The sequence below is a fragment of the Coffea eugenioides genome, chromosome 2 (assembly GCF_003713205.1).
Source record: "Coffea eugenioides isolate CCC68of chromosome 2, Ceug_1.0, whole genome shotgun sequence".
NCBI lineage: Eukaryota > Viridiplantae > Streptophyta > Magnoliopsida > Gentianales > Rubiaceae > Coffea > Coffea eugenioides.
The window spans coordinates 34,351,175-34,376,531 of record NC_040036.1 but is presented as its reverse complement, the minus strand read 5'-3'; the positions used below and the strand labels follow the sequence as shown (position 1 = coordinate 34,376,531).

The 25,357-nt window shown below is 33.0% G+C and overlaps 3 protein-coding genes across 3 annotated transcripts; 2 read left to right on the top strand and 1 right to left on the bottom strand.

Annotated features, from left to right (window-relative positions):
* Positions 1–592: 592 nt before the first annotated feature.
* Positions 593–3,890, bottom strand: LOC113759568 (cinnamoyl-CoA reductase 1-like). The gene is made up of 6 exons (XM_027302145.1): positions 3,773–3,890; positions 3,453–3,597; positions 3,220–3,299; positions 2,198–2,329; positions 1,137–1,323; positions 593–740 (listed from the first exon to the last, which is right to left on the bottom strand). The coding sequence occupies exons 1-6, from the start codon at positions 3,888–3,890 to the stop codon at positions 593–595; spliced, it is 810 nt and encodes a 269-aa protein (XP_027157946.1).
* Positions 3,891–17,084: 13,194 nt separating this feature from the next.
* Positions 17,085–20,225, top strand: LOC113759567 (receptor-like protein EIX2). Its single transcript, XM_027302144.1, has one exon. The coding sequence runs from the start codon at positions 17,085–17,087 to the stop codon at positions 20,223–20,225; it is 3,141 nt and encodes a 1,046-aa protein (XP_027157945.1).
* Positions 20,226–23,224: 2,999 nt separating this feature from the next.
* LOC113759566 (uncharacterized mitochondrial protein AtMg00310-like) lies at positions 23,225–23,809 on the top strand. Its single transcript, XM_027302143.1, has one exon. The coding sequence runs from the start codon at positions 23,225–23,227 to the stop codon at positions 23,807–23,809; it is 585 nt and encodes a 194-aa protein (XP_027157944.1).
* Positions 23,810–25,357: the final 1,548 nt, after the last annotated feature.

The window sequence follows — 25,357 nt, the reverse complement described above, 5'->3', positions numbered from 1 at the left end:
CACGACTATTAATATCTGCCTTACTAATCATACAGATCTTGTAATCTCGAAAACAATCATAAAGTATTCTGCACTCAAATACATTGACATTGGTGCTGATCCTATTTTAAAACTGCACTCATTTTGTAACAAGCAATAAGTCAATTTGTACAAATGAGTTTGACAATGACTAGGGCAAAAATTTATTTTTGGAATGACGTGACCTTTATTTCTGTTTTAGTGTGACCAAAAATTTTGTTTAAGCATTAGAATTTTTCAAAGCACAAAAAAGATTACAATAAAATTTGAGGAAATGGTCAATAATGAGGCGCTATGTTTTTATTATCTGTTCAGATATACCAAAAAGTCTTTCTGATTAAGTGGACTATCCCAATAAATTCCGAGACATAATTACAGATTGTTTCCTTGCGGAGGGCGCCCTGCCTATTCATGCTCGTAACAGTTCTGTCCTTTTTGTTTACATTTTAGCAACTTTATATATAATCTCCATCGCGTACCTTGTACAAACAAGAATAAAAAGTTTGAAATTGTATGTTTTCCAAACTTGGATATAAACAATTTCAAGTTGATGACAGTACATGAATGCCATGATTCAAAGGCTAACTAATTTCATCTCTTTGAAGCTTTCGATAGCATCCTTGAGGCTCACCTCCAAAGGCACGAACTCAATGCCCAAACCTTTTACTTTCTCATTTGATACATCATATTTCAGCTGAATTAGGGGACTGCCATTAGAACATCTGCAAAAGATTAAAACCATTTCAGAACAGGAAAAAAAATGAAGTAAAAGTGAGAATGCAGGTATTGGATTGAACTCTTCAAAGTGTGGCAGTTTACTAATTGCTATCCAATGTTGCCAAGGTCCATCTTGCATTCTATTGGATTAGGAAACAGAGAAGAAGCTAATGATTCTTAACAGCAAAAACATCATGCATCAACTAGGATTAGGATTAAGGCCTACAAAATTATCAGAAATCAGTCCCTTGATACTACTAAAATGGTACAGAAGGATGCAGTATTCTTTATCATGTTGGGAAAGAAGCCAAAAGATGAGATACATTTTGGAGCTGTAAGCAATCAGCTAAAGCATGCAAAGACGCCAGTGTGGCCTAAGGGAGCAAGAAAACCCGACTCACTTATCTGGCAACTGGAGAGTTGGGAAGAGTTCAGTCAGAATCCTGATAAGCTCACAGCAGCCTGCAGTTCTCTCAACTACGCAATATCTTCCACTGGCAGAAGCGATTTCAAAGGCAACAATATGTGAATATGCAACATCTCTAACATCAATCCATGGTATAACCATATTAGGGAATGGGTCAATTCCTGCATTCGACAGTAAAAGGGATAACATCTCTTACCACATTGACGAGTATCATTACTTGTAAAGTCAGGATACTTAAAGAGATGTAAATAGTCAAATGTGACAAATTTCTATTTAACATGAAGTATTTCACTTCATTTTTCTGGACATTTTACAACCCAAAAACTATATAAAAGAAGAGGGAACGTGAGAAACCAGGTCAGGTAAATAACGCTGTAGTCTGAGAGAGTCTGCATGGGAAAATGATCAAGTCATGAACACCAAGCAGATTGGCGGGCAACTTACGCAAAATCTGCAGAGACTAGAGACCACAACGAACTAGTACTGAATAAAATGCTCAAACTGGTAACTCTATCCTGTAAGAAAGCTTTAGAAGGCACCACAACAAGCTCCAATTCCAATATCGTCTGCTATAAGAAGTCTTTCAACTACCAAACTGTCTTTCAAATGAAAAGCCTCCAAGTCCTGTGCGACTACCTCAAAGTAAATAATTCGTATAACTAAAGCAGATATTTTTTTTTAATTCATATTGAACTTCCAAAGCTTTGGCAGTGAAGATATGCTGACACAGATAAGTTCCAAAGAAGAATTTGGTAGCAAGCTCTTTAGAGAATATAATTGTATACCCAGCAACTAGACATATGCGCTCACCTGTTTGTATTCATGTGCATTACATAATCAAATAAAAGGAGTTGAAATGATTACATATGATGCCCAAATGCATACCTATTTTGTGCAATGTATATTTTTTCTGTAATACAAAATGAGCAGGCTTACAACTTCACCAGAGTCAACCAAGGCTTCTTTGTTTTAATTGTGTAGAAGAAACTTTCTGTAGATTGACTACTTAACAATATGATAAATTTCTTAACATACCATTTACTAGGCTCAAGATCACTTCTGCACTCAAAGTGGCAGAAGGCTGCAAGAAGGGACCGGTGACCATTCCTGGATTAATTGCAATCATGTCAATACCATGCTCCTTTGAGAAATCCCAAGCAGCATTCTCTGCCAAAATTTTTGATAGTTGATACCATAACTGGAAAGAGAGAACATATTTGGCAGCTTTAGTTGAGAGCATAATTCTTCAAGTGGGACATTAGAAAAAGTACTTTTTCTAGACTCTTGGGAGATCATCCAGTCACATTCTCTAAATCCTTCTACTCTGGAGAAATGGGGCTTATTTTAGAAGTATACATGGCTATAAACAGGGTTAATTTTTCTCCCTCCAGACAATGTCAGTTGATCGCATCAAATGATTATAATTATTGGCAGATTACTTGCTAAATTCACTGTTTTGATTTCTTAGCACTTTCAGTGACGTGATGTTTTCTTTGTGCATATGTCAATAAGCCTTCTCAAGCAAGCATTCCAATATTCATTCCATAGTAATATACTTTTTGGCTTCGAAGTAATCCCACACTTCTTTCATCTATAAAACACATTCTTTTGGTCTGCTATCAATCTGTTGCACGCTATTAGTGTTTTGATTTTGTAGCACATTCAGTGTTCCCTTCACTGCAGGATCCAATAGCTGTGCCTAAGAAATTAACAGAAAAAAAAAGTGAATGAAGTCGTTGCAATGTGGGTAATTCATCAGCTCCATTATGCTCTAACCCATAAAAAAGAAGTGAAGTCATTGCCTAAGAAATTGTTATCAATACCATTTTATATATAATGTATGCATCACACTCTTGAGCCTATACTAGTTCTAATGTTATCCAATTGTTGTCCTTTTTTGAACTTTTTTCTGGATGACAGCTTATTTTACAGATATCGTTCATCCTAATTACTCTAAACACTCAATTAAGACTTGAAGTTCCTGCAAGTTACTTGAGAAAATCCACAAAAACAGAATCATAGAAACAGAGACTTGGAGGATGCCATTTGAGTGCTACCATTTTGTCGGCAACATCCATATGGCTGCTGAGAAACTAGAATACTCATTCTCTTTACACTTGAGACTTCTAGTGCACAACTGAGGAACATAAAGGAATTAGACCATTTCAGTAACTAACTAGCCACATAACAATTATTTAAGCATGTGAAGAATTACGAATGTTAAGAGCCATATAGTTATTATTAGTTGAAATTCAAATTTTTCAAAAATCGATCATCATTTGAAATGTACAACTGGAGATGCAGCATGGAAAACGCCTTCACATCCATCACCACTGCATCAAAGGATCCCTCTTCTAGTAAGTTTGCCTGGAACAAGTGAAGTCTTTCCTTGGCTCCATCCAGTGCCTCCAAGAATTCTGTCTTTCTTGGATCATCTGTTGTCATCATGCAAAAAACAACTACTAATTAAGGGGGATGCTAAATTTTTCTCAAATATTTACCGGAACAATTCATTGAACGCTAAATTTTGATAGGTGAAATGTATTGGGTGGATGATAAGAAAGAGTTCAGAGAGGAAGCTAAAAGCAGTAAAGAGCATGAATGATTTACTGAGGTCACGAACGGAAGCTTTAACAGTATAGCCACGCTCAAGCAACAGCTTGACTAGCCATGAAGCTATGTATCCCGAAGCTCCAGTCACGCACACCACCTTCCCTTCTCCGCTCATTTCTCCTCTTCAGTGAGTCTCTGCTTCTGCATCTGGTGTAATCAGTGAAGTGCAAGGAAGCTGGGAATTTGAACCATCCCAACAAGGTCAAAAAACTAATGCTCGAGCTATTTTTGTGGTGGATGATGAATGCGTATACTAAAATTGTAGGAAATATAAAGGGATAATTTCAGAAACCTCGCCTAGCATTTTGCATAATATCAGTCAACACGCCTAAGGTTTTAAAATCTCGTATACCTCCCTAGATTGATATTTCTTGTAACATTTTAGCCCCTTTGGAGGAAATGCAAGAAAGGTAAATGCAATAAGGAGTAATTTGACAGATATACAACAACTATTATCTAATATAGTGCATGATGCTTAACCAAACAAAAAAAGGATATTCCTAAATATATATTTGGTCATTAGATCATTTTTTTGATTATTTTTAATTTCTGACTTATTTATAAAGTTTTTTCTATAACTTGGACGTATATTACAAGTTACACATATGAGGAGATTATTTTAGTTTTTAGAATAACTTAAATTACACCATGTATTCAAACGTATTTCCTAAATAATTTATTGATTTCCTTGTAACTGTCCATAAAATATTTTAAGGTGTTAATTACTTACCAAAATCCCTGTAAATAGTTAACTTTGACTAGATTTAATTTATCCATGTCTTTTGTTGCCCCACCATGACCTTGATGTAAAGAAATATGGACCATTATTAGATAACAATTTATTTTTTAATTTATATTTGTTGGTTTAAAATTTTTATTTTGTTTTGGCTTTTTGGTTAAATAGCTATTAATAGCAAAGGTAACATTGTCAATTTGTGACCTTTGATAGGAATAATTAATCTTGTCAAGTTGACAAGGGAAGTAAGTGAGATTTTAAAAACCTTAAAGGAACTTAGTAATATTATGAGAAATCTCCGGTGAGTTTCTGAAATTATCCCAAATATTAAACCAAGCCCATGTGTTTCTAGTTATTTATTATTATTTACTTAGGATACATTTGATAAAATTAAAATTTGAAAACTAAAATTTGAAATATGAATTTACTAAATTACTAAATTGTTAAATATTAAATTTAATACATTTCATTGTATGTCACAAGTGAATAACTTATTATTTATTTTTTAAAACAAGTTTTGCCTAAAAATGTTAATGTCACTTAATTAATTAATATGTTCTATTTTTTGTTATCAAATGCATCTAAACATATTAAATTCAAAATTCATTAAATTTAGATGATAAATTGGGTTATCAAATAGGACTTTATTTGGTTGTGTCATAAGTTCAACAGCCTATTATTTTGATTGCATCAAGCTTGGCCACACGAAATTGGTCCTTAGTACTAGTAGTAGTGTTAACATAAATGTGGATAAGCAACGCATTGGGCTTTAATCGGAAAAATGACCATTTCGGTCCTTTATCTTTGAAGTTTTAAGCAATTTAGTCCCACATGTATTATCTCTACCAATTTAATTCTTTATCTTTAAAAAATATAGCCAATGTAAGACCTTTAACGGAAGATTCAAGAATCGTAATGAAATTGATCAAGAATATGAAATGTACACGATTAAAACGACCATTTTAATCTCTTATCTTCGAAACTATATCAATTATCATCCTTGATATGTTATCCTCTATTTGTGTATGTTCTATATTCTCCGCTAAGTAACACTAATGTAGGACCGCAAAGTAAAACAAATGTAGGACTTTTATTTGCAAAATAGAAAACCGTAATGAACATAGTTGGTGATCGCGTGATATACTTGACTACATTCGATTACGTGCCTAGCTAATTTGATTTCTTAAGGGCACCAGACTTTGGAGGAATACAACCCATATACCATTAACTAGGCATGTAATAGGCAAGGTTTCAATTGGATCTTTTTTATTTAAATCCAGATTTATTAAATTTAGTTAAAATCGAATCTAGATCCAGACTCTTATAGGTACGAAAAAGTAAACCCAGACCCAAATCTTCATGGGTTTAGCTATCCAATGAGTATTTTTTTGAATATACAGTGAAGAAATAAAGTAAATATATTTTTAAAATATATAGAATTTAAAAATAACATAAATACCATCCAAGTTTTATTTTGAAATAATAAAATTAACATTTAAAAAGTTGAATGTAATATTATGAATTGAAAGAAAGAACTATTATCAGCCACTTCTATTTATTTTAAAACTTTATTTGCATCCATATCCAATTTTTTATTTGTTTCCTTTACTTTTTCTAATTTTCTTGAAAATATTTGCACCAGTTACAATAAAAATTTGGATTATTTTATAAATTTATTGGTGTATATCTATTATTTATATATGGATTGGGATAGGGTATGGTTTGGATTTGTGTTTGTGTATGAATTATACAAAATCAGATTTTACCCAGACCCATAACTTTCTTGCATGGTCTGGGTCTATGTAGAATCTGGATTCGAGGAATTAGGCTAAATCCTATTCAAGTATATTCGGCCTCGATTGAATCTTGATAAGACTTGACCCATTTACATGCCTACTATTAACAATGATGAGATTACGGCTAATGGTGGGATTAATGATAAAGCAATCAGATAACTACAATCCCATCAAAAGTGCTCACCAACCGCGAGTTGATTCCTCTTTCTTGAACCCATCTTAAGGGACATTATTGTAGTACAAGAAGTAACCATTCTCAACTAGAATTTTGTCTGTACCTTAGCACGGTCTTTTTATTTATTTATTTATTTATTATGAATTTATATAAATATGAATAATTTAAATACGAAAATTAACAACAATCTTACATGTCCATTCATATTAACTTCAAAAAATTAATGTATTCTAAATGTCCAATTATTTAGTAATTTTTAAAAATTTGTTTACATACTTTTCACTATAATATGATAGTATACATCAAATAATGTATCCTATATCAAAAACTTTGTAGATATTCTTTTTTTATAAATATTCTTTTAGATAATTTAAATTTTTATAATGACCATAAACCTAGAACTATATATTCACATTTAATTAAGTAGAAAAGATCCAACAATCCACTTTTTTTCATCAATAAATTTTTAGTTTCCAATAATATTGATAATTCTATTGGTGTAAAAATTAATTCTTTTTTTATACTAAGTTAATTCAAAATTAAGGGAAGAGATGATGAGCAATTTGAATACTAATCAACGATATGGTGATAAAAGAAAGTAATTTATGGAATATGTAAGATTTTAATAATTGTAATTTGTAAAAGCCTTTACTATAGTAATTTTAGATATTATTAAGATAAGATTAGTTATTTTTTAAATTTATTTTAAAATTAGTGATAATTTTAAATATATAATATAATATTCAATATGGGTAAAATCCAAATGACCTATAACCCATTAATTCTCTTCAACTAAGCATGCCACATAGGAGTGAAAAACACTCTAATTAAAATAGCTACTTTCATATATATATATATATTTATTTATTTATTTATTTATATACCGTACATATCATTATCACTTATGTTGGTAATTTTTGTAGACTAAAAACTGTGAAATTTGTCAATTTGGTCCTTAAACTCTTAAACTTAAACCAACTTCGTCCTTAATAGTTTTGTTTTTGACCAATTTAGTCCTTGAACTAATTTTTCAGTTCCAATGTAGGACTTTTGCGGCACAACCACCATATTTTGCATCTTTCTCATGATCACGCAAGCGTATACACTAGTCACTCAAGGTCGAATTCTGTAATTTAAGGATTAGAATAATTTAAATACGGCCATCCTCTGAACCATTTTTAGCATGAAAGAAAGCTTTTGACATCTTCATAGCTAGACTAGCATAGCCCCCATACCTCGCTCTTTTTATAGCTTGTACATAGACACTAGAGGTTCCACGGCTGTGCTTTAGCCCCTAGAACATTAGTTGAATACATACTAACAAATGTTTTAGATACATAATGAATAGAAATATAGGAGAAAAATTGTGTGTAAAAATAATTAAAATTTGCTGTAAAAGGAAATTCCATCTATAAAATTAACCCCAATTTATTGTGATTTGAACAAATATTTTTTAACCAATATTATGTGTATGTAATGATACCACAAAAGAAAAGAAAGCAAATCTATTATGAGTGCATTGTCTGTTTAATAGGAGTATAGTTTTAGTTGTAATTAAATAAAAAGTAGTCATAATGTTTCTAACATTTTAATAATTAGAAAAAATTTAAAAAGCCACCAAAACTTGTCACAATCTTCAACATCAATAAAAACATACAAACTTGCATATTTTTCTTTTTTTTTTTGAGAGAAAGAACGAGTCAATTTATCCATTTAAATCATGCCTAATAGCATTATAAACAGATGAGAACATTATCTCACCAAATAGTTCTAGAATACATATAGCAACTTTTAAATAAAAACATGAATTGCCATGTTTCTAAATCTACACATGCAAATTCAAATCCAACAATTTGTTTGATTGCAAAAATGTCTTCTTAATCAAAATAGAATTTGCTAATAATATTTTGTCAAGTGACACTCTAAACTAAAAGCCTCAATGCTAACTTCCACCACCAAATGCGTTCCTTTGACATCTACAATCATTTTAGTTAGTCAAATCAACAAAATATTATCAACTCCTTTAGCCAAATAGTAATGATATGTCCAGTTTTATGCCTAACCATCATCTCAAATTCTAATTGCATTATCTATCATTATGGACAATAAAAAAGGATAAGAGTGCAAAGTCATATAGAACCAGTTTAAGTAAAAGATTCTGAAATTTAATTTTACACTTCTTTTATTCTCAAGCTATCATTTGCTAAAATTAAAACCATAAAAATAAACTACCTATCATGTATACAAGCTAGTAATTCAAAATGTTGAATGAAGAGATACAAAATATTATCTTCACATTCTAAATTGCCGGCCCCAACAATTATTTTACACGTCATCCATCTTATCCAATTTATAAGCACTTTTCACCATTAATAAACTCTATATAAATCAAAATATAATTACCTATCTATAAAATAAGAGACTTTGATTAATTTTTAATTTAATAGGCATCATTATTTTCTTCCTGATCTTCGTTTATCTTGGACCTTCATTTGTCAAATTCTTTCTTCTCTGCTCTAGCACTATCACCCTATTATCAAATAACAATTTTAATAAATAAAAAATTAAAATCAGAATGAATATGTATAATGGTGTTATTTATTTCAGGGGAGAAAAATGGTTACAATTCTTTCATTGTTAGCCTAAAAAATCTTCATGTAATCACCACCCATCTTCTTGTCAGCCTTAGGAAATTTTTTTTCCAAAAATAAAAGGTCAAAAAGTAGTGTCAAAATAAATAAACTGAAAAAAAAGGTTTCTTTAGATTTGGGGGAAAAATATTCACAGCATCACATACCTTTTTTAGGCGGGAAAAAGAAAGTCAGATGAAGAAGGAAGTGGCGAGAAAAGCAATAAGCAAAGGTTTCTGATCAAGACCGAAAAAAAAATAATAGTACATACCAAAGAGAGACAGTTAAAGTAGAAGATCATGAATCATGATTATTGGACTATGGAAGAAAGGAAATATCAAACCCATTCTTGATCTCCAATAATGAAACCATTCATTTAGTTAATCATGGACAAAAATAAAAGAAAATGCATCAACTAATCCAATAGAGAAAAAACAGAATAAATGATTAGGATGACGGAAAAAAAAAAAAAAGGAGTACAAAGTGGAAACTAAATAAGAAACCTACAGTGTATATAAAAGTTTGTTTAATTTTCTTTAACCAAAAAGGAGAAAGGAAATAAGGTGAACAAAAGAAAAAAAAAAAAGCAAAATGAAGAAAAGAAAACGAATGAGCCACATGTCAAAAAAAGAGGAATCCACTTGGCAATCATTGGAGTTACTATAGTAACTTTACTTTTTCTCATATCTATCTTGTATATAAGAAGAAAGCAAGTTACTGTAGCAGTTCACCTTTTGGACACATGTATTGCACATATTTTTGATAAGTGGAATCTTGGTCATTTTAGCAAAATTTTTCGTTCCCTTTTTTGATTCAATTGGGCCGAAAGGATTAAAATATTTTTTCTCCTCCAGAAAATCAACTCCATCTCTTCTTTTTTTTCTGGCGGCAATTTCTGTCATCCCTCACCTTTTTTATTTTTTAAAACTAATCTAACTAAGATTGTTGCCATGTTATTTTTTTTCTTCGAGATGATTAGCTACTTAGCAAAGAGAAATCTTTATTATTTTTTTTATCCCATTTTACATTTTCTTTTCTTCCTTTTTTTCTTCATCTCTAATCTCGCATGTTTGCTGTATTTTTCAATTATAATGTTATAACCAACTGGTATTTGTTTGTTAAATTTATAGGATAACATTGTTATTTAGTATTTCTTCTTGGATAAAAGGTGAAATATTAAAATATATAAAAGATTTTAGAATTCTTTTATACTAGTGATCATCTTCTATGAAAAATAAAACAAAAACTCATTCTTTTCTTTTCTCCTCCTAAGATTTAATTTCTTGCCTCACATTTTTCTCCTTTTCTTTGTTTTTTGGTTACATTTTGTAATTATTTACAATTTTGTATATTTTTTTAGGAGAAAAGATATATCATGTGATGGTTTCACCAAGATAAATCTAGTTAGGCATTCTTCTAACTCTGTTTTTCTATGTTCCCCCAGCAATTACTTTATGGTCTATTCAATTTAATTGGAGGATCCAATAAGATTTTGTATATATTTAAACTAATGTTAATTTTTGTTTGTTTTTTAATTACTCAAGTGTTGTAGTATCAATTGGGTTGGCATACAAGGATTGTAGTTGGTGATGGAAGTCACAATTGAGACTTTCAACCTAGAGTGTGACTTTACAAAAAATTGTTAGAAAATTCAATTTTGATTAGGAAGATGTTTTTGCAATAAAAAAAAAGGGTTCAATTCTAATTTGTATATGTAGATCCGGAAACGTAACAATTCGTATTTTTATCTAACCTTGCTATTTATATCCTGGAGCTACAGGGTAACGTTGTCACCTTTATGCGAGATTTAAATAGATGAATTAACTTCTTCTATCAAAAGAAAGAAAAATGTGGAAGTTTATAGTAAGCTATATTGATGTTGAAGATTGTGCTATGTTTTAGTGGCTTTCTAAACTTTTTTCTCATTATTAAAGTACTAGAAGCATTATGACTGCTTGTGGTTTAGTTATAACTAAAACTATGCTGCTGTTAATGTAACAATGCACTTATAGAGTATTAATTTTCTCTCATCTTTAGGTATCATCATAATAGTGGTTCAAAAATCTTTATTCAAATCACAATAAATAATAGGGTTGACTTCATAGATGGAATTTCTCTTCACAATAAAATTTGTGGGAAATTTTATTTATGCTCCATATTTTGTTAATTGTATTCCTACAATTAATAAAAACAATATGACAAAAATAAGGATTAATCTTTCCTATACACTGTCAGCGTTGGATGAATGATAACTATGCAAAATTTGTTTGCAATTCAACTTTTACACACATATCATAAATCTAATGGTGATGGTGCATACATTATCAGTGTATATAAGATTTACTCTAAAAATAATAGTGAAAATACGATTAACAAAAATAAGAGTTCAAATAACATTTGTCAATTTTATTTGTTTTGATGCTCAATTTTTTTCCTATATTTCTATTCATTCATCATGTGTCGAAATAATTTGATGTTATATGTTCGACTAAATTTCTAGGGGGCCCAAGCTGTACTTTGCACAGCTCAAGTACCTCTGGTCATAGGTAGATATAGATACCTCCATAGATACCTAATTGCAGCCCTGGACAGACCCCGGCGACCAGTGTACACTCTGTGAAAAAAGAGACTAAACGACACGTACACCCCTATGCTCTAAAATCAGGTACGGCAATTCTTGTTTTTCTCTCCATGGCACATTTTTCTGTGAATTAATAGTTGCTTAAAAATCATACACTCCTAGAGTTCTGATAATTTGTTTAAAAGTCAAATTTGATCAGGTATGAAAGGTTAGTTTCTAGTTGTATGGAATTGTCGTGAACAAGCCATCTATTTAGTCTATTCTCTTTATGATTACAGAACTAATGACCACCTTAATACCCACCCGACTCTACCTAACCAGCTTTTAGTAGCCAAAGTATATTGCAGCTAATGTCTTCTCCAAACATGCCAAATAATGTGTTGTTACACTAGAATAAAAATACAAATGTTAAATAGAAAAATTAACAATAGTTATAATAATAATTTTAACAATTATAAAATTAACTATAACAAAATAGTTAAAATAATAATATAATAATGCACAAATATGGAGGGTTGAGATACGGATATCTCGCTTTTTTTTAAAGTGATTCAAACCTCTGCAGAACAATCAATTTTGGTGCAGCAAAATCTCCGACTTGTTTACCCCCAGGATACAATAGTCCAGTCACACTTGCTGTCACACTCATTAGTCTGTACAATTAAGAGAATATAGCTCCACTAATACTAATATTTTTTTTTTGCCAATTTATGTGATAGAAAATAATAGAGTAGTAGATATTTTTCCATCTCAACTATGCATATTTATAGGTAAAGAAAGGTTAGACAAACATAACCCACACTACTAATAAGACACCAAGTAAATGCTGATATTATTGGCCATTCAAAACACATTCAAATTTGTATTGTAGGTTACAAATACTTGTTGTAATTGAAAAGCCATAATTTCATATAATAAATCTTTCTTCAAAACCATTCAAACACCTATAAATTGCAGAAAATTTTACCAATTCATTTTCCTTGTAACATGCACATTTAATGGAGAATTTAATTATTTTATTAAAATACTCCAACAATATGTATTCACAACAATATGCCAGTGCATTGAGGTCTATTGAGTATTGTCTTTGCACGATAGGTTAATTTATTTGCTGGCTCTATAGTTTCTAATTCCTCAAAGATGCACTGGTACATCTTTATAGGACAAGTTCGTGTTGCGCTAGGGTTTCTTGTGCAAGTATTATACTATTTGGTTGGGAAGTTAGCCAGAGTATGTGTCATTTGAACCTGTTAAGGTAGTCCCGTTGCAGCAATCCCACGATAGAACCCGACCACCTAGGCCTTGTACACGCATGATGGAAACGAAGGATTGCCGAGTATCTTTGAGTTACAAGTACCTCCCTGCCTGATTGTGAGAAAGAGGCAAAATGTGATGGTGAGTTTAAGGACTGAATTGGTTTAAAAAAATCATCAGGAACGAAATTGGTTTAAGTGTAAAAGTTCATGGACTAAATTCACGAATTTTCCTAAAAACTTTGATTGTAATTGGTATTCTCATCTAAAACTTAACGGTCGGAGATTATCTTTTTAAAATATAGTTTCTTCAAGTTATAATATTGTTCAACAGAAAACATATTACAGCCAATTGAAAGGACCACAAGTTACAAGTAATTTCAATCTCTATTTTATTTCTTTCTTAAACAATTGCAATCTATCTTCTGAGTTTGAAGATTGATGAAAGTGGTGAATGGAAAAAAGGGAGGCTGGCCTTCATTGAAACATTGAAACAACAAAAAATTGGACTGTAAGACCATTAGTATATCGATTTGAAAGTTTAGTGACCACATAATAAGTACTTGAGTGACCAAAAGCACATGTGGGATGGATTTTTATGGCTCGATATCTTTAGAAGCATATGTTTTAAACATAAAATACAGACCATATGTACATACATGCATAGACATAGATAAAGAAATCAACTCTTTTTGGTTTGATGTAATTTCGAACTTACATGACTATGAAACGTTAAATCTAGTTTGGAAATCCTGGAGCTCAAACTATTAAAATCTCTCCATTGTTGTATATACTTTTTTTTGGGTTAAAAACAAAAAAGTCCCCCGTGGTATACCTAATACTCAGAAAAGTTCCTTGTGGTTTCAAAACATACAAAACGACACCCCATATTTTGAACTAAATTATAAACTAACAGAATTCATTAAACTTAACGAAAATAAAGGTCTCGACTCTTACAATTACCGGATTCAGTTAAGTTTACCGGATTCCGTTAAATTTAACGAATTCTGTTAGTTTACAATATAGTTTAAAAAATGAAGTGTCATTTTGTATATTTTGAAATTACGAGGGGCATTTCTGTGTATTAGGTATATCACAGGAGACTTTTTTGTTTTTAACCCTTTTTTTTTTGGATAAAAACATAAACCTTATCCCACAATAGAAAGAAAAAAGAAAAACCTAGGCTACCATAAAATGTGTCTTACTAATCATGCACAATTTGTGATCTTGTAAACAATTATGTGAGATTCAATACTCATGTCCCTTTGAAAAGATGTGGCATTTTGAACCGACGCAAATTTGTGCATGTGCAATAGAATTTTTAAAAGTAAAAGAAAAAAAAAATTAAAACATGCTTACAGTTTGATCCCATCAGACAAGAAGAAATTCTGAGATTTCTAGCAGCAGTCATAGGTTGGCCGTCAACATGGTTTGGTACAGAAACCACTCAAAATTTACTAAAAGATCACAAGATGAAATTGAGGTCATTCTCCTGCTAAGCAGCTTAAATGATCCAAACCAAACCAGAAAACCAGAATTGTAACAACTCTGAAAGGGTTTCAGGGATTAACTTATTGGAGCAACTTCATGATCTCAATCGGATATCTTGTATACATGGCCTTTCTTAGTTCCACGAGCAAGACTTCCGGAAAAGTTCATAAATTGCATCTTTTACATAAGATTTGTAAGAGCTCTTACAAACAAGAAAGAAAAGTTTGAAATTGAATGTTTTCCAAACTTATCTTGCTAACAATTTGTTCAGAGTACATGAATGCCATGGTTCAAAGGCTAACTAAATTCTTCTCTTTGAAGCTTTCGATGGTATCCTTGAGGCTCACCTCCAAAGGAATGAACGCAATTCCCAAACCTTTTACTTTCTCATTCGATACTTTGTATTCAGGCTGTTTTAGGGGGACTACTATTAGAATATCTGCAACAGTTAAAACAATTTCAGAAAAGAAAAGAAATTAGAGATGCAGATATTGGCTTAAACTCATCCAAGTGAAGCGGTTTGCCATGCAAATATTACCAAGGTGCATGTAGCATTTCAATGTATTGCGATTCAAATAAACTAGGACCAGGTCTGGAAAGCACTGAATTAAGTGAACAAGAACAGATAGGCCTACCAGCTCAAATGCTCAATGGTCCAGGCATTCTTGAGCCTTGTCAGAGAATAGCCTAATGGCACTTAAGACACAAATCAATCATCTCAACTCTGTAGAATACACCTTCTACATATATTGAACATTATTATACTCGCACAATCTGACTTGCCTTTAAGCAGGCTTCCCATGGAGCCAAGTCTCTTGGCCTTTCAGGTTGGACTTCATCTAGACAGAGCATCTCACAAAACTACTGGAGCCCCAGTGGGCAGTTCTTACAAAAACAAAAATCTACCCTAGTTCCTGATTCATGACCATAAACCATTCAATGATTTATGTAACGCCATCCACAAGCTATTGAAACAATATAACTACTGCAATTTTGTGCTGTCTATAAAGGTCATGAAACAGCTAATTCTTGTCTTGTTGGACTAGTGCTGCAAACTTTATCTAGAAACTGTATGTACATTTCAATTCGATACTTTTCAAAGTTCGAATAAAACTAAATTCATTTTACAGATTCAGGGAATTCGATCAAACTGAGTGCCTGGAGTCAGAGAAGTAAAATGACATTTTGTTTTTCTATTTTCTACGAAAGCCCTTTCTGTTCTAATTTGCACATATCCTTTTCATTAATTCTAGGTAATAATGGTAAAACAAAAGACTGAATTGATTGTGGACCTTTGAAGCATTATTTCAAGAGGTCAACATGTTGCTTTGCTGTTTTCAATCTTTAATTTCTTATCCCTTTTCAACAATAATGCTTGTACCATGGTCCTTTGGGGAAAAAAAAAGGCTGGTAAGGAGTGTAATTTTGGCATCACAAAAATTAATATCATTTTTTGCTTACACTATTAACCACTAAAATTCACCATATTTTTATATAATATATAAATAAATGAATTTTGTTCTTCTTTTTTTAATTTAATTCACTATAGCTCGAGAGAATGCTTTTTATTCTTGTAATTGTTGGAAAATTGATATTAATTATTGATGAAATGCAATGAATTGGTTGTTCTTTTTTTTTTGGTTTAATTCATCACAATCACCACAATTCAAGGAATGTTTCTTTGTAAGTGTTACATAATTCTTATTAATTATTAAGACAATAGAATATAATCCATCCATTTATTATTGTCAAGGGTAATATTGGTATCACAAAAATTAAGATCAATTTTCGCTTACACTCACACTAAAGACTCATCATACTTTGATATAGTAATAATAATAATAATAATAGATAATAGATAGATATGCATGACATTCAGGATTTTATTTTTATTTTGATATGACCCAAAATTTGTGTATGTGTAATAGAATTAGCATATAACTCATTATGATGGTATGATCCCAACGGCCATTTTGGAAGGATTTGAGACTCTTAACGGCAATCCTTGATTGGCCGTCAAAATGGACGGAAAACTGCTCTAACAGGTCACAGGTGTAAAGAGAGGATATGACTTTGTCTCTACTCAGCTAAAATATCATTTATGCACTTTGGAAAACCAAGAACAATAAAAAAAAACCAAAAAAGACGACAATGTCGGATGAAATTAAGGCGAATATTTAGATTGGTGCAGTTCCCTGACCACAATTTCCATGCAAATGAGGTTTCCAGTGTGAAACTGATAATTGATTCTTCTTTCTTTGACCGACCTTTCAGTTCTTATCATCGCATATTTCTTAATTACTACTATACAGTTGGCAGACTGAAACGTGGACGTCCATGTTGTTGATCATCGGATTCTTGAAGGTCAAACCAAATATAAAACTTACAATGCTCAATTGCTCATTGAAGCATTAGCAAAGCCCGTTGACTTGTAGCAGAGAGCAATCGTACTTTATATGCTCATCATTCTCCCAAAAAAAATCATTGATTAAGATTTTCCCATTGAAAATGAAATTACCTTGTAGTTCAAGAAAAACTAAAGTCTATATATATGTAGAGAAGAGAAAAACTAAAGTCTATATATATGTTTAAGATTTTCAGAATAATGAATCATTGATGTGTTTTGTTTTGCCTACTGTTGAAGCCTATGGAGTTTTTTCCAGTTATTGCTCTGCTTGCATTCATTTTTCAGCTAATAGCATGGGACTCTGTCCTTGGAGCTGATGCAGTCATGGTGAATTGTTCAGCTAATGATCTTGAAGCTCTTCTTGACTTCAAAAATGGCCTTAATGATCCTGAAAATCGGCTTTCATCATGGCGGGCCAGAGGCTGCTGCTTATGGAGGGGAATAGCTTGTGATGACAATACTGGTGCTGTTATCAAGATTGACCTCCGCAACCCCTATCCAGTGAATAGCTTTAATGGTAGCACCACCAGGTACGGGTTTTGGAACTTGAGTGGAGAGATTAGACCTTCATTGCTAAAACTGAGGTCCTTGACGCATTTAGACTTGAGCTCCAACACATTTCAGGAAATCCCAATTCCTGATTTTTTTGGTTCTTTAAGGAATTTACAGTATATGAACCTGTCAAAAGCTGGATTTACTGGTATAATTCCTCCATCCCTTGGAAACCTTTCTAGCTTGCAGTATCTTGATGTTTCTTCAGAATTGTCAACCTTAAGTGTCGATAATTTCCAGTGGGTGGGTGGCCTTGTTTCTTTGAAACATCTTGAGATGAACCAGGTGGACCTCTCTTTAGTTCATTCAGATTTTTTTCATGTTCTAAACATGCTACCCAATATAACCGAACTTCATTTTGAAACCTGTAGCTTATCTGGTTCCTTTTCATCTCTTAGTGTTGTCAACTTCACTTCACTTGCTGTTTTGGACCTCAGCTTTAATGGATTGGACTCGATCCCAGATTGGCTTGTCAACATCAGCAGCCTTGAGTATGTTGATTTCGACAGCTGCCAGCTTAGGGGTAGAATTCCACTTGGCCTGGCTGAGCTTCCAAGGCTAAGGTACTTGGATCTTGCTTTGAATCACAACCTTAGTGCCAGTTGTTCCGAACTGTTCAAGGGAAGCTGGAAAAGCATTGAGGTTCTCTCTTTATCTTCAAACAAATTACATGGGAAACTTCCAGCAAACGTTGGGAACATGACATCTCTCACGCATTTTGATTTATCTGTTAACAACGTTCAAGGTGGATTACCAAGTTCTATTGGCAGACTTTGCAACTTGGAGTATCTTGATTTGTCTAGCAATAATTTAACAGGAACTCTGCCTGAATTGCTCGGTGGAACTGAAAGCTGTGTTTCTGGGAATGCTTTAGCTAATCTGTTTTGCCTAGAATTAGGCAACAATCGACTGGATGGTAAAATACCAGAGTGGTTGGGGAACCTCAAAAGTCTTCAAACACTGGGATTGGCTGCCAACATGCTTGAAGGTCCTATACCATCTTCTTTAGGAACACTTAAAAATCTGACAAATATCGGATTAGCAGGGAACAAATTAAGTGGGACTTTACCAGAGACATTTGGCCTCCCGTCTGAGCTGTCAGTCCTTGATGTTTCTTTTAACCAGTTGACAGGTATCCTAACTGAAGCTCACTTTTTAAAGCTGAATAAACTAAAGATCTTGCGGCTCTCAGCAAATTCCTTCATCCTGAATGTAAGCTCCATTTGGATTCCTCCTTTCCAAATTCGAAATCTCGATACTGGTTCATGCCAAATGGGTCCATTATTTCCAACTTGGCTTCAATCTCAAAAGGAGATTAAGTTCCTTGACATCTCAAATGCAAGTATATCAGGGTCCATCCCTATCTGGTTTTGGGATATCTCTGCTAACCTGTCATTGTTGAATGTTTCTTTCAACAACTTAGAAGGTCAGCTACCAACTCCATTGGAAGTGGCACCTTTTGCAGATGTGGATTTGAGCTCCAATATCTTTACAGGACCCATCCCTCTTCCTCTTGTCCCCATTGAGTTACTTGATCTCTCAAACAATCATTTTTCTGGTCCTATCCCAGTGAATATAAGTCAAATCATGCCAGACTTGATCTTTCTCTCCGTTTCCAACAATGAGCTTGCTGGGGAGATACCTACCTCCCTAGGTGAAATGCCATCACTGCAAGTTATTGATCTCTCCGTGAATAAATTAACAGGAAGCATTCCTGCAAGCATAGGGAATTGTTCTTATTTGAAGGCTTTAGACCTTGGAAACAATAAGTTATCTGGAATGATTCCACAATCTTTGGGCCAATTGAGCCAGCTTCAGTCTCTGCACTTAAATGACAATTTGTTATCAGATGAGCTTCCTGCTTTTTTGAAGAAACTGTCAAGCTTGGAGACCCTGGATCTTGGAAATAACAGATTATCAGGTAGCATACCATCATGGTTTGCCAACAGCTTCTCCAATCTTCGAATCCTTAAGTTAAGGGAAAATGAATTTTCAGGAGACCTTCCAGACGCGATTTCAAATTTGAGTTCGCTCCAAGTTCTTGATCTGGCAGGGAATAATTTAACTGGCAGAATTCCAGCAAACTTGGGAAACCTAAAAGCCATGCAAGTAGAGCAGAAGATACTGGAATATCTATTGTATGGGGCATATAGAGGCCTTTACTACGAAGAAAGGTTGGTGATCAGTCTGAAGAATCAATTTCAAAAGTATACCAAAACTCTTTCCCTTCTGACAGCCATAGACCTCTCAGACAACAACTTCTATGGAAATTTCCCGGTGGAAATATCAAAGTTATCTGGCCTGATGGTTTTAAACCTGTCGAGAAACCAAATATCAGGTGAAATTCCAGGAAGCATTTCACATTTGAAGCAACTGTCATCCCTTGATCTCTCAAGCAACAAACTCTCTGGTGAAATTCCATCAAGAATGGCTTCGCTATCATTCTTGAGCTATCTTAATCTATCAAACAACTACTTATCAGGTACGGTACCTTATAACGGACAAATGTCAACTTTCACTGCATCTTCTTTTGAGGGAAATTTGGGACTTTGTGGAGCTCCTCTGAGGTTAGAGTGCCAAAATGGGGGTTCAGGAAACGGATCAAAAACTGAAAATGATAGCAATGAAGGATTTATTGATGAATGGTTCTATTTGAGCCTTGGATTGGGATTTCTTGTTGGCATTCTGGTACCTTACCTCATCTTTGCATTCAGAAGACCTTGGGCTGATGTATACTCTGATTTTGTGGACAAATTAGTTTACAAGTTACCAGGGATGAGCAGAAGGAGAAATAAAGCATTGCAGACCAAAGTATACTTTCATAGATAGACCTTCCATTCTAGCTTTGTATCTTGTGTTTGATGAGAAGCTAAAGAAATTAAATGTTCTTGTAAGACATTGGATTTCTTTTCATAAGCCAATCCACTCTTATGTGTAATGTTAAAATGGTTGCTTACTTTGTCTATCAAGCCATTCACCTACAAGAAGTCAACTGAGAGCAAAGATAATTATTTCATTAAAATGGGCAAATTAGTTCAAGTCCTACCTAATTAAACATTTGGATTCCGTATTCCATATAAGAACAGGTTTATTGCCACACTAATTCCAGTTAAGCATTGATCATCTTCCATCACAGCAACCAATTTTTCCTTCTAAGAGTTTCCATACTTTGGCTGCTTTCCTTGACTCCTCAATCACTATCCATGTCACTCTTTCTGAAGAGAGAAATCTTCTACATTGGCTGAGACTGAGCATTGTTGTATCCAATGGAAAAGCATTGAAAAACAAAATATGCCAAAGGGGACATCAAACTGGAAATACCTGTTTGTTCAATATTTCCACCAAGATATATATTTCTCATGCAAAGACGGTTTGTTTCAAACTTATCCATCTTTTACATTTTTTCCATGGGGTTTTAGTCTGTTGCAATTTGGTGCTCTATTATTGGCACCTTCTCCCATAAATGAATAAATTGCATACAATCCACCTAAAGGCAACAAAAAATAGAAAAAAAATTAAATAAGATAATGCAGAAAAAAGTGGACTAATAAGCTTGGGATCTTATAACAATGAAGAAACAGGACTAGCTGACCAATGACACCACAAATGTCAATCAGCTGGCCCTTCTTTAAGATCCAGCCCACCGAAACAGCCACCAATCACATTTCCAAACTCAAAAAGCAGCGGATTTTCATTTGTATATAAAACAAATCAAACAATTATATGTATATAAGAATAACAAGATAACAATTTTATTCTTGTAGTTGATGACTGATAACCTATTGTGATACAAAAAACAATGATCAATTGATTAACTATTTATACATAATCTTATACTTTGTATTTAATTACAACAATTTTTGTAAATATGCTATATTTCATGATGAATCATAGCAAAATATTATAAGAAAAGATATTGCAAAAAAATTTTAAACAATGAGATTAAAAAAAAAAAAGAAGAAGAAGAAATCATCCCAAGTGTGCGACGAGGAACAAACATAGATAGTGGGTAGAAAATAAAGGAGAATAAAAAGGAAGAAGAGGAAAAATTAAGCAAAAGAAAGTAAGCAAAAGAAATCAAACTAATAAAAGAAACGATAAGGGAAAACTAAAGAGATAAAAGCATAAGAATAGGGGCATGTCTATCCATTCACACTTAAAATTCAAATAAAGAGGGGTTAGATGCTGATAAACAAAATTTGAAAGGGCAATGTGAAATAGGTATATAACGTGGGGGGAAAATGTAATTCAAACTAATTAAAATGTGGACCTAAATTAGTAGGGGTACGATAGGGCATTTGTGGTATCAAGATATTTTCCCTCCCCAACAATTAGTTTCTCAATCTTAGTTTCCTGAATATGGCCAAAATTTTAAAAAAAAAGTTGGAATTAGAGGAGATAGGTGAGTAATAGTTTTTAGGGTTATTATTACTTTATCTCTCTAAACTATAGCATTGCTATCAATTTACTCCCTAATGTTATCTTTTAGTCATTTCACCTCATAGGTAATTCAACTCAGCATGTTAATAAATTTTTGACGTAAATACCCTTTTATTTTACAGCATTACTACATTGTTATTATCACTTTATCCCTTTAAATTATGGTGATATAATTGCTTTACTCTCTAAATATTTTATCCTATTGTTAATATAAAAGGTATGTTAGAAAATGTTTAAATGTATTTACCTTTTTTATATATAATTTAAAATATAATTTTTGGAATAATTATTCTTCCTTTTTTTCACTCTAAAATTCCAAAAACATAAAAATAAAAGGGTTTTCTCAAAAAAAAATTTCACACTTACTAATACTTGGAAAAGAAAAGGAGATAGGATAGAAGGAAATAGAAAATTAGATTTTGTTAAGAAAGAAAATAAGGAAGAATCTAATATTATCGTATTAATTTAATGTTCTCGGGATTGGAATTGGGTAATAAACGGAAAAGTAAATTAATTTAAAATGATAGAAATATTGAATTCTTCTTGTTTGTATTAAAAAAAAAAAATTGAGCTATCTCTCTCCCTCCCCTATTTTTCTATTTTTTTTCAATATTAATAAGATTGCCAAAACGAAAGAGATTAATGTTTTGACCTTTTTTTCTTGATACTGAAAAGGAGAAGAGTTACTCTAACTTTTTTTTTATTTTTATTATACAAAAAAGAGGGTACTATCTTCTAAAGTTTTTTAACTTGTTTAAGTTGGTTTAATGGTGGAATAAATTGCCTAAAAAATAAGTCTAGAAGGTAAATTGATAATAAGGCTATAGTTTATGGGGGTAAAGTAATAATAATTTTAAAGGTTAAACACGTCTTATCACTTGAATTAATAAACTCCGTTATGTTTGACCGTTAGTGTTGGGGTAAAATGACTAAAAAATAATATTAATAACACCAAATGTTAAGAGGGTAAAATGATAATACATGAGTTTTTAAAGTTCAAGTAGAGTCAAAGATACTGTTAGAAACCTTGAGAAAGTTTCTAAAATTGAGGATAGGGCCTCAAGTTCCATTTTCCACAAATTTGTCCTTGAGTGTAATTGAATTAGAAAATAGTATAATAAAAGTTTAAATATGGTGTAATTGAGTTGGAAAATGGTGTCACAAAATTTGAAATTACTAATTTATCCCAACATAGAGTAAAATAGAACTTGAAAAGTCCAGAATCCTTTAAAAGTATTCCTTTCAAGTGCCAGTCTATAAGAATTAACACCATAAAGACATGATACCCTTTCATCATCTTACAAATGCTCATCTAGTTCCAACAAAAAATGCGTGCCCAACTGCACATAGCTTCCTTACACCATGTTTTGTTTCAAATTACCTTGCACATGGCAATGCCTACTTACACCATGTCTTGTTTCAAATTACCTTGCAAGTTATGCAAAGAGATAAGCTCTATGCTATCTAATTTCTGGCGGGGAGAAAAAGACAACAAAAACAAGGCTCACTGGGTAGCTTGGAAGCAGTTGACCAAGGAGAAAAAACGAGAAGGCATGGGATTCCAGGAGATTCAAAGTTTTAACAGAGCTTTGCTGGCTAAACAGATTTGGAGAATAATCAGAAATCCAAATCTGTTATCCAGCAAAATTCTGAAAAGCAAGTACTTCCCAAATTGCAATGTGCTGGACTGCAAAACTCCCAACAATGCTTCATGGTTTTGGCAAAGCATTATGAGTGCAAGAGAAGAGCTTCAATGGGGGATACGAAATAGGATAGGGAATGGACTCTCAACAAGAATTTGGGAGGATCAGTGGATTCCAGACCAACACCTAGGGAAACCTATCACAGCCAAGCCAGAAGAATGTCGAATACAGAGAGTTGCTGACCTGATTGAGGGCTACAGGTGGAATAGGAATTCATCTTCCAAAATTTCAAACAGGGAGATGCTAAAAACATTCTCAAGATTCCCATAAGCATCACAGGAAGAGATGACAACATCTTCTGGATAGGGAACCAAAAAGGGGAGTACACGGTGCAATCAGGGTACATGGCAATTCAGGCTAAGAAAGAACAAGAGGGCAGAGAAAGAGGAGAAGGGATTGAGTCAAGCAACAAACCAAGAAGACATGACATGTGGAGAGTGCTGTGAAGCCTAAGTATCAGTCATAAAATTAAGATATTCATATGGAAAGGCCTGAAAGAAGCAATTCCAATCAAAGAACTAATCTGGAGAAGAATGATGAAAGGAGACCCTATATGTTCAGGTTGTGGGGAGGAGATAGAAACCTTGGAACATTTGTTGCTGAAATGTAAAAGAGCAAAGGAGATCTGGAAAGTTGCCCCAGTACAATGGGATGGGATTCAGGAGTTGACTGGGAATTTCAATAGCTGGTGGGCAGCATTATCCGAAGCAATTCACAGAGCTCAGGGATGGACCATATATCTCTCACAGCATATATTCTTTGGCAAATTTGGAAAAGCAAGAATGACAAAGAGTTCAACAACAAAACACAAGAACCAGTACATGTGGTCAATAAAGTTGAGCTTGCTTGGATGGAGTTCAATGATGGGATCAACAAGGCCAGGAGCTGTAGCATTGTTAAAACAACAGCACCACATCAAATGGAGGAAAAAGAGGTTAGATAAATTCCAGATAGCAGAACAGCAGGAATGCATATCAGAATAGCAACCAAGTGGAACAAGGTATCAAAGTCCATTGGATATGGTATTGTAGCAGCTGACTGTAGGGGGCAGGATGTGTTGGGATGCAAAATGAGGGAAAGAGAAAGCAAAAACCAACTTCAACACGAAGCTGAAGGTGTAAAGCTGGCTTTGATCAAAGCAGCAGAACAAGGTTGGCGACTGGTATGCATTGGAGTTCCTGGTACAGACCTGTTGCAGCAAATTCAAGGGATAAAAACAGTGGATATGTGGCTAGCTACCCCGATAGAGGACATCCGAGTCCTATGTTTTACAAATGCTCCTTTTGCCTAGGAAAATATAAAAGTAGTGATCTGAGTTGTTTGTTTAGCGCTCAAGCATTGAGCAATTATCATGATGTAGAGTGGATTAACCCCAGTCTATTCTGCTAAATGCACAGTGTAAAGCATCGAGCAAGTGCTCGCCTGTATATACTTTTGTTCCAATCAATACAAATACAATCCTATCGTTTCGACAAAAAAAAAAAAAAAAAACTGCACATAGCTTCCCACACAATGTCTCACCATGAGTCATAGGGAATGCATAAAATTACCAGTAACTTTTTAACTTCCTTCGTCATTGGGCGTTTAGTTTGGATTCTTGTGGCATGAAATCCTCGGTTGCTCAATTTATCGGTGGCCAGTCGCACCATGTTTGGATAAAGTATTATTTAAAATATTATTTGTAATAATTATTTCAGTACTTTTGTGATATGATATATGTTAAATAAAAAAGTGGCTGAAAATATAAAAAGATAAATTAAAAAATGTATTTATGATACAAGCGAAATATTATTTGCAAAAGTTTAGCTATCCAAACCT